This window comes from Pygoscelis adeliae, unplaced genomic scaffold, assembly GCF_000699105.1.
Source record: "Pygoscelis adeliae isolate BGI_AS28 unplaced genomic scaffold, ASM69910v1 Scaffold72, whole genome shotgun sequence".
Lineage (NCBI taxonomy): Eukaryota > Metazoa > Chordata > Aves > Sphenisciformes > Spheniscidae > Pygoscelis > Pygoscelis adeliae.
Genome location: NW_008824286.1, coordinates 2,869,164 through 2,878,994, shown reverse-complemented (window position 1 = coordinate 2,878,994; position 9,831 = coordinate 2,869,164). Strand labels below are relative to the sequence as shown.

The window sequence follows — 9,831 nt, the reverse complement described above, 5'->3', positions numbered from 1 at the left end:
GCAGGGCAGGGGGTGGCTGGGGGGATGGGAGCCTTTAGAGCCTCCCTGTGGTGTATGAGAGCTTGGTGGGGCTGAGGGGGAATGGACAAAGCTCTCTGGGGCAGGGGAGAAGGGTACAGAGCTTTTTTTTTTTCCTCATCATCTCTTTAATCCTGGTTTTTGCAAGGAGTGTGGGAGAACCCTTAAAACCAAGGGGAGGAATCCCTGGGGTGGCAGGACCTTTCCCTCCCCAGTGATGCTCAAGCAGGGTGGGTCTGAACTGTTGTTCAAGTCCAACTTCTCCAGCCCCAGCGGCAGCTGCACTGGGTAGATGAGAGCCCTGTGCTTAATGTCTCTGCTCACCGAGCCCTCCCTGGCTGCCATGGCCAGCCCCTCTTCCCTGCAATGTCAACAGCCCCAAACTGTGCTGGTCTGCACTGGCCTGGGGGAATGGCCTCTAACTGCTGCCAGCCCAGCTGGACTTGCCTGACTGCCCTGCAGGGATGCTCGCTGGGTTGCAGGACTGGGTGCTGCAGCATCCCTGTGCGGTGGGGTGGGAGCAGCATCTGCCTTGAGAGCGGTCTGGCCATGGCCTGGAGGGCTGCAGCCTCGTCTGGCCCTGATGCCGTGCTGCTGCTTGTGCTGTGCTTGTCTTCATGCGTTGGTGCCCTGACCAGTTTCTGCTATTGCAAATCAAGGGCCAACTGTGGCATTTAATATGCTTGTGCTTGTTCAAATCACTCATGCATCCAGCAACAATTTTCCCCCCATAGTTGGTGTGCACCCACTACCCTCTGCCTCCCCCAGTGCCTGTGCACCCCTACCCCTTGGGAGTAGCAGTGCTACCAAGAGGGCAGCTGGGGAACTCAGCTGAGGTCTCCTGTGAGGATGCACTGGGGTCTGTGCTGGTCCCTGGCATGTTAATGGTGTGAAGCTGTTTCTTTCTTGGATTTTGTTTTCAATACTGGGCTCTTCTTTTCCCAAGTGCTGAACGAGTTGCTTTTTTAATGGATCGTTCTCGGAGCCCGGACAAAAGCACCCAGGTGAGATTATGGCTCTGAGACAGCAAGTCCTCACCATTGGGATGAAGAGAAGGGCTGGTGCCTCTAGGAGAAAGGCAAGGAGGAGAGCCTGTGTTAGCCTGCTGGGAGGCTTACTGCTGGCTTGTCCCTGTGTGTGTTGCTGGGTAGAGAAAAAGGAGAACAGAGAGGCCCTATATAGCCTTTTGGACAAGGCATAATGCTCCCACAGCCTGGGGAGGGGAAGATTCCTGGGGAGCAGGAACAGGAGGAAGACTGTGTATTTATGTACCTCCTTGTCATTGGGAAGAGGGCTGAGCACCTCTGTGGTGCTAGGTGTGCATAAGGCCACTTCCAAGGCTCTAGGCTTGGCAGTTTTGGGGGTTAATGGGAGTGGGCAGAGGGGTGCAGTGTTGAGGGGGGGTGTGAGCTGCTGATGTCCTGCTGCAGAAGTGCTCTTCTGTCCCAGAGCTGTGCACAGGGCTTTTGCCTGGCACAGGCAGTGGGGAGCACCTTGTCTCGGTGCTGCAGTGAGCAACTGAGCCACGCAGTGCCTTTCTTCTGTGGCAGCACAGCAGGTCTTGAAAGCCTCAAGTTAGGAGCCAAACAGTCTTAGTACTCTCTTTTTCGTTGTGCAAGTGTGGGATGAGACTCTAGCTTAGTACAGCCTCCAGCTGTGCTATTGCTTTAGTGCGTAGCTCTGTTCTCCCTTTCCCCATCACTTAGTTTACCAAGGCATCCACGGTGTCTTTTGCTGATGGGTGTTTCTCAAAGGCTCTGTGCAAGGGGTGCTGTATTGAGGAAGAGAAAGCACAACTTGCAGCGTGGTCCTTGTGACTAATATTATTGTTATCCTCTCTAGCCTCCAACACCAAGTGACAACATCAACCTTGGACCTTCTGCTAACCCAAAGTAAGCTCCCTGCAAAAGCCAGGTAGGGTGTGGAGCATGCAGTGAAGAGATCTGGCAGGGGAATGCAGTTGGTCCCTGTGTCTTGCATGGGTGGTCTCTGCTCTCTAAAAGTCCTAACAATTACATTACTTGGCCTTTAACACCACATGTATCACCAATGCACCAGCTTTCAAGACATTCAGCTATAGCTGGTCCCTGTTATCGTAATCATCCTCTCCTGTCCGTGTTTGCAGCCCCTTGTCCCATCTCTCTTGAAAGGTAGTAAGGGAAGATCTTCCTCATCACTGCTGGCTCCCTGACTATCTTTCTCTAGAAATGGAGATAACTGTGTCCCCTGTAAAGGTGCCACTTGGTCCTGACAGGTGCTTTCACCTGCTGCTGTGTTCAGCTGGGGGGTTGCTGAGGGATTGCTTGTCCCCTGCTGGGTGCACTGACATACATGGTGTGAATCTCCTGCTTGCTGGGAGCGCGGGTCACCTGTCCAGTGCCCCTTAATCCCTTTCACAAACACTTGTGTTTCCAAAAAGGAACTCTGCTTTGATGGTAGTGTTGCTGTTGCATGTTTCTCTCCCAGAAACATTAACTTGCTTCATTCTTGCCCAACAGTGCCAAGCCAACAGACTTTGATTTCCTGAAGGTTATTGGTAAAGGAAGCTTTGGAAAAGTAAGTGGATTTGTACAGGTGGGCTGTAGCTCTTTAGAGGCAGGTTGGAAAGAATTCCTTGCTGAAGGAGTTTCTAGCTGTGTCCTTTGCTTGCACCTCTCTGGAGGAGCTTGGACTGAGTGGAACTGATTCCCAGTGAGAATTGAGATAGGGTTTTCATAGTCCATGCTTACTTTGAGCTGTCCTGCAGCCTCTCTAAGGACAGAAGTGTGAGGTGTTTCATACTCAGGGTGGTGATGGTGAGGAGCAGTACTTGATTGAAAATAAGCCTTGGACTTGTTCAGCTAGCAAAAGATCTCTAGACAAATCTGTACCTTGTAAGATAGCAAGGATCCACTTTAAATGCGACTATCCCCAAATGATCCCAAACTACTTTCTATTGGGTGTGTAAGAGATGTATGTGGAGATGTTGTGTGCCTTTTTCTGGTAATGAGAAAGTGCTGGGAAGTCAGTGGGCTGGAGCTTGGTCTTTAAAACGTTGTGCCTGACCCTCTGAAGCTGTTCTCTGTATAATCACTCACAAGAGTGTTGAGCTAATGAGGAAACACTAACCAGGTGGCAGAAGGTGAGACTGAAACCTGTGACCAGGACCTTCTGTTGCAGGTTCTCCTGGCCAAACGTAAGTGTGATGGGACTTTTTATGCTGTGAAAGTCTTGCATAAGAAAACCATCCTGAAGAAAAAAGAGGTATGTCTGCTCTCCTTAGCTACTTCTGCAGATAGTGGTCAGTGTATGAGCAATCCTGGTAATGCAATTGAGGTTATCTTGTGGCTGAGTGAGCATTCACATAGACAAGACACGTGTTAAACATGGGTTTCTTGGTACCATGGGAAAATGGAGAACTGAGATGAATCGGGTTAGAGGAGAGAGTGGTTCCCTTTCTGGGAGATGACCCCCTAGAACTCCTGGCTTCTACTTGTTTTCAAAACAGCAGTGAGCCCCTATGTCAGACTGGACTGGACCCTTGCCTGAAACTCTAATGCCTTGCCTGCTTTTTGATAGCAAAACCACATCATGGCAGAGCGCAACGTGCTCCTGAAAAATGTCAAGCACCCCTTCCTTGTGGGACTCCATTACTCCTTCCAGACCTCAGAGAAGCTTTACTTTGTGCTTGACTATGTAAATGGGGGAGAGGTGAGTGCACATACAGGCTCTATTTTAATCCTTTATTTGCTCCTTCCCAAACATGCTGCTCTACTGCCTAAAACTTTCTTGTCAGAAGATAATGATGTTGAAGTATAATGTTGCCTTGATTGCTGGCAAGGCCCAGCTAGGAGTGGCTGGCATGCTATCTCACCTGTAAGTTGAGTGAAGATCTTGTTGGATATGCCCTCTGTCAGATGATTCCCAAGGCAAGGACCCTGATAAACATGTGCTAGGGGCATTTTAAAATCTTATGCAGAACATGGGAAATGCTGATGTTGGTGAGCTTTAGGCAAAACCCACTTGTGGGCCAGCTCTGGACTCCAGTCTAGTGCTTGGGTGATTCCATTGCAGCATGTTAGACTTCTTTTTCTGTTCTGTAGAAGCTCCTCTTTCTTCAGCTGTTTTTTTTTCTGTGCTATCTGAAATTAGTTGGGTGATACTGTTAACATGGATGTCTTGTCCAAGTCTAATTCATATCAGGGATCTTAGTGGGTTCAGCTCTGTGCATGTACTGCTCTTTGTGGCCATACTACAGCCTGTGGGTTGTAGCAAGCTCGAAAGCTTAACTAGATCACAGATGACCAGTTTTGGGGCAATGAATTAAGTGAGATGGTGACATAAGAAGATGACAAATGAAGCAATTTCTGGAAAGGTGCTTAGATTGCTTGAAGTCACTTGGTTTGGGTTTATTTGGTGCTGTTCGTGTGCCACTTGCTCCAAATTGGTTTTCACTCAAGTAGCTGGCTCTCAGGCTTGCTCCAGATATCCTTCAGTTTTTTAGAGAAGAAATGATCAATCTTATGATCTGTTTGTAGCTCTTCTTCCACTTGCAAAGGGAGCGCTGCTTCCGTGAGCCCCGGGCCCGATTCTATGCTGCAGAAGTCGCTAGTGCAATTGGGTACCTGCATTCCTTAAACATCATTTACAGGTAAGATGTGTCCTGCCAGGGAGAGCAGGGGCACCAAGTCTGCCCGGCCAGGCTGTGTGCAGTGCTGGGGAGGGAAAAGACTTCTGGGGCCATGCAAAATGCAGGACTGGAGTAGCTGAAGAATCTCCTACCCCAGACAAGACAGTGCACTGCTGGCATTTTAACCCTGCAAGAGGTGTGCTGTCTGCACAGGACTTGATGGGCAATAAATGCTCCCAGCCTGATAGTGGGAAGGAGAATGGTTGGGTGAAAAGATCTAAAATAAACCTGGCACAAGAAGGAAGACACTGTCTGTAAGTGCCAGTTTATGCATAGATATGCAGGGAAATGCAGGCTAACACCTGATTCAGAAGCTCCTCTTTCTTCAGCTGTTTTTAGACCACTGCAGCAGTCTTTCTATGTTTGCATATGTTGTAGGTTGATACCCAACAGTGATGGGAATCTGCACTTTGGGAAGGTCTTGGTGAACTGGATTGTGGAGTCTTGTTAGCTCCTCTTCTTAGCTGATGCTGTTTCAGAACAGGCTTTTCTAAATATCTGGCCAAATCTGCTCAAACAGCACTTTTTGTCTTGCAGGGACTTAAAACCTGAGAACATCCTCCTGGATTGCCAGGTATATTCACAGCTCATGCTGCCTTCCTTCTGGTTTTAAAAGCATCAGGACTGTAAACAGAGGGCTATGGTTCTGCAAGCTGGGCTATAGCTCACTTCATTGCATGGATTTTAGATGTATGCACCACTGCATTTCTGTGCAGATCCTGCAAGAGGGAGGGAGCCTGCCCTCTGCAGAACTGCACACTTGGGGCCCTCTCAGCTCATTCCCAAAAGCTGGGACCTGACTTGTGGGCAGGGATCAGGGGTGCTAAGAGGAAGTAATTGCTGCTACTCTGGTGGCTCTGGGATGAAGCAGTGGCAAAGCACAGCAGTGCTGGATCTCTTCATAGCTATGCAGTTGTAGCCAAATTAAAAAAAAAACCTAGACTCTTTCTCGATAGGCTCCTGTACTTGTACTATAGGATGTCCAGAAGGTGAGGGAGGAGAAGCGGATAAACAGTGGGGAACTAAACCATACATGAGATGCATTGTGAAGGCCAGTGCTTGGAAATCTTGTCTCCTCTCTAGAAGGAGTCAGTCAAGCTGAAATTTCCCTCTCTTCTTTAGGGACACATAGTATTGACAGACTTTGGACTCTGCAAAGAAGGAATGGAGCAAGAGGAGACAACTTCTACTTTTTGTGGCACTCCTGAGGTACAGCATGTGCTGGGATTTCACTGTGACCTGGGGGCTGAAAGTCTTCAGAGACTTGCTGCTCTAGGTCTCAGACTTGCGTGGGTGCTCAGCATCTCAAAACATGGGCTCTGTGAATTAGACTGTCTTGGGCTTTCTGAGGTTGTCAGCCTGAAGCTGGAGTTCAGATAAGGTCTCCCCTACTCAACAGAGACAGTTTTACCTGTAACAGCTGATTAGTACTCTAAATTTGCTGTGCTATCAGGGACAGGAATCCCTGCACTCAGAAATGTCCAGTCTTGTGAAACTGGGGCAGCTCCAGGTAGCTGTGGAGACAACCTTGACCCTGGGAGCCCATGAGCAAGCCTGTGAGTAGGCTGTTTACCTGCTCTGATACCCTGGAGCTGCAGAACAGGGAGCCTGCTGGTACTGACATACACAGGACCTTGCTGTGCTCTTTTGCGTGTCCTCGGTATGGAGGAGCTGCAAAACACCCTGTGCAGAGGAGAGGGCCAGGCTCTCCTCTGGAATGTGAATGCTGCTCAGAGGGGAGGAAATGCCTTTTCTCCAATGCATCTCAAATAGGCTTTGCTAAAACCTATCTCCAATTTGGCTTCTTGGAGGCTTTTTTCCTGCTTCTTACTGAGCTGGGGATTTTGGTAGCACTTTGGCCTAGGTAATACACCTGTCCTGCTGCCCTTCCTCAGGTAGCTTGAAGAAGGGTCTGTAAACAAGATACCTTTCAGTATTCAAGCTCAGTGGAAGTGGGCAGGAATTTCCTGGTGGTAGCCCTCAGACCCACTTATGCAATAGCACAGCATGAACCAAGCATGAATGTTTGAGTTTTGTTTTGTGGTTTTTGGTGTGTGTGGCTTGCTTTTTTCTTTTCCCTGCCCTAGATAGGGAGCCTAGTAGTACACAGAGTACACTAATCCTGTGCAAGACAAGGCTTGATGTGCTGCTTGTTCTGCAGGCTGCTTGAATTCTTCCCTGTTGCTCCTTGGTGGCAGTTATTGGTAGTTTTGCTGATTGAACAGACTTAATGTGACTGAAAACTGCAGCTTTCTCAAAACTACGTGAGTCTTAAGAGGTGTTATGTGTCAGTGCAGGGCAGGTTTGCTGGCTGAGTTGTGGTGGGTGGCAAATCCTTGTATAAGTCCTCTACAGGAGGAGAACCTTCTGTAGCCCAGAAAAACACTTTGGGGGTTTTGGTAGGTGTCTTTCAAACCTGTGGCTCTGAAGCAAGCGGAGAGTCTATCAAGCATAGCAGGAAAATGCATCTGTGTGTTTCCTAATGCATTTGCTCAGTTTGAACTGTGGCCAGGTTTGTGTACTTATGAGGACAAAGCCCTTCCTCTGTAATTTGATTCACAAATACTTACTTCTGACTCTTCCCAGTACTTGGCTCCAGAGGTTCTAAAGAAGCAGCCGTATGACAGGACAGTCGACTGGTGGTGCCTGGGAGCTGTCCTCTATGAGATGCTGTTTGGACTGGTAAGTTTGGAAGCTGTCTGTTTTACTCTACATGGTGGAGAATTATTTTTGAAAGCTGTGACGTGAGGTTGGTCTGGTGTTCACAGGGTACCCAACACAGACAACCGAATCCTGAATTGGATGACCTGTTTCAGTCATGCCATAGCCCTTTTGTACAGAGATATGTCTGTCTGATATCTGAGATATGGCAGGTCTCCCTCATCTGCTTGCTGTAGGACTCATTTTGACCTGTGATGTGTGGTTCCTTATGGTAGCTCATGTTTTACCTGGCTGCTTCTCCTCTCTTTCAAATTAGCCTCCTTTTTACAGCCGGGATGTGTCTCAAATGTATGACAACATTCTGCACAAGCCACTCCAGATCCAAGGAAGCAAGACTGTGGCAGCTTGTGACATTCTCCAGGGACTTCTCCACAAGGACCAGAAGAGGAGGCTGGGTGCCAAAACAGACTTTGTAGGTGGCCTCCATTATGGTCAGGAGGGAGGATGGATAGGAAACCTTTCTATTCTGAGCTTTTCTTTTGTGATAACAGCACTGCCTTGGAAAAAGCTTTCCATGCAGGTTGATGTCTCTCCAGCCTCCTAAAAGGGGCATAGAGGGTTGATTTGGATTTCCAAAGGGAAAGGTGTGGTGGCAAGCTAGGACACTAATGTGTGGTGGTGTCATCTCCCTTCAAGGGACTACTGGACCATGACCCTCAGGTATTAAGGATTTGCTATATGGGCCCTACATGGATATGTGGTAGCTCCGAGTCTTGCTTCAACCACTTAATACTATGAAACCAGCTGGCAGGTGCTGGAAAAGGAGGGTTGGCAGAAGAGTGACTTTTCTCCTTCCACTTTCTATGCAGCTTGAGATAAAGAACCATGTATTCTTCAGCCCAATAAACTGGGATGACTTGTACCACAAGAGGATTACTCCTCCGTTTAACCCCAATGTGGTAAGTGGGTATTTCTGTTGGTATCTGTTATGTAGTGGCACAAAAGGAATCCTCTCCAGATGTCTTGTGCTGACAGTGAGGGACGCTGAAATGCAGGTTAGGAACTGCAAATGCAGTGGTGATGACACTTTTGGAAGAGCAGCTGTGTTAGACTGTCTGAACACAAGCAGTTGGCTGGGATCTGCTCACTTGAAATGACTGTGTGCCTCTCTGCTCCTTGGCTTAGGCTGGTCCAGCTGATCTGCGACACTTTGACCCGGAGTTCACCCAAGAAGCGATCTCCACCTCCATCACCCACACGCCTGACCTAGCAGCCAGCAGCTCCAGTGCATCAGATGCATTTTTAGGGTTTTCTTATGCACCAACTGAAGAGGGCATCTAGGTTTTTTTTAAAGGCTTTGAGAAGCCAGATTTTAACTGAATGGGTTTTATGTTTTTTGTTTTCTTTCCTGAAAGGATTGGTACTGTCCTTTGCTCATGGTTTGAGGAATTGGGACTAATACACTAACTGGCTGGGACGGAACAGAGCTCTTAACTCTTGCCGTTTGGTGGATTTCCCTCTAAATGACTGTTCTGCTGGCATGGAAAAGTGGGACACTGATTGTTATTACTTTCCCCCTGAGTATCTTGTGCTACTTGGCAGGATTGCATTCACTCTGTGGTTTTATTTATGGTTGAGGTATGTACCATCATTCACATCAACAGCCATGTCCCTCTAACTGGCCACTCTTTTTTTTGCGGTGCTAACTCTGCCCAGCTATGTCCAACGGCTTTGCCCACCCCAACAGAGAGGGGAAACTCTTCATGCTACCAAGAGCTGTGGCTTCTCTTTTAAGTGGACTGTGCCACTTAAGCCACTCATCCTGGACTGAGCTGGGCTCAAACTGCCCATCAGTTGCCACTCCAAAGGCAGCTGCAGGTCTGTAAATCCTGAACTGTGCTCTTTCATGCTAGTCCATCCCTCTCCAAGGTGAGCGGATCACCTCCCTCTGGTCCAGGACTGGGATGCTGCTGAAGCAATAAGGAGGCTGTTATGGAGAAGCCAGTGTGTATGGGGAAAATCCCAGACAAAATGAGTGGGGAAGAGGCTGAGTTGCTTGGCAAAATAAAAATAACCTTATGGCCAAACCTGCTTGGGGTAAGGGGGGGGGGTGTCTCTTCACAGCATGTACTTGACTTGCCTGAGGCACACAACACTACTGCAATGAGCACGATCCGGGGAGCGTGGGACATCACGATCCGGAGCGCTGGGGAGCGTGGGACAGCATGCGGCGAGGGGAGCCTGAGCCCGGCCCAGCACCCTGCGCTGGGGCGGCCCGCAGCCCCCAGCCCTCGCACGCGGGACGGGGAGAGCAGCAGCGGTCCTCCGGGCTCCAGCGCCCGCCTGGAAATGCCTGTCACTGGTGTGGAACGGTTATTTATTCTGCCTTAACTCAAACGCTGGTGTAGTTATTGAATGTCACTTCCCACTGTTTTTTTTTAAGTCCTGTTGTCGTTCGGTTGCTGTGGGGGGGAGCAGGGGGG

General features: G+C 49.0%; 1 protein-coding gene across 1 annotated transcript; it reads left to right on the top strand.

Annotated features, from left to right (window-relative positions):
* The first annotated feature begins 986 nt into the window (after positions 1-986).
* On the top strand, positions 987-8,818 carry SGK2 (serum/glucocorticoid regulated kinase 2). Its single transcript, XM_009318659.1, has 12 exons — positions 987-1,022; positions 1,861-1,910; positions 2,517-2,574; positions 3,178-3,261; positions 3,577-3,708; positions 4,536-4,648; positions 5,225-5,261; positions 5,810-5,896; positions 7,274-7,369; positions 7,665-7,820; positions 8,218-8,307; positions 8,534-8,818. The coding sequence occupies exons 1-12, from the start codon at positions 987-989 to the stop codon at positions 8,687-8,689; spliced, it is 1,095 nt and encodes a 364-aa protein (XP_009316934.1). The 3' UTR covers positions 8,690-8,818.
* Positions 8,819-9,831: the final 1,013 nt, after the last annotated feature.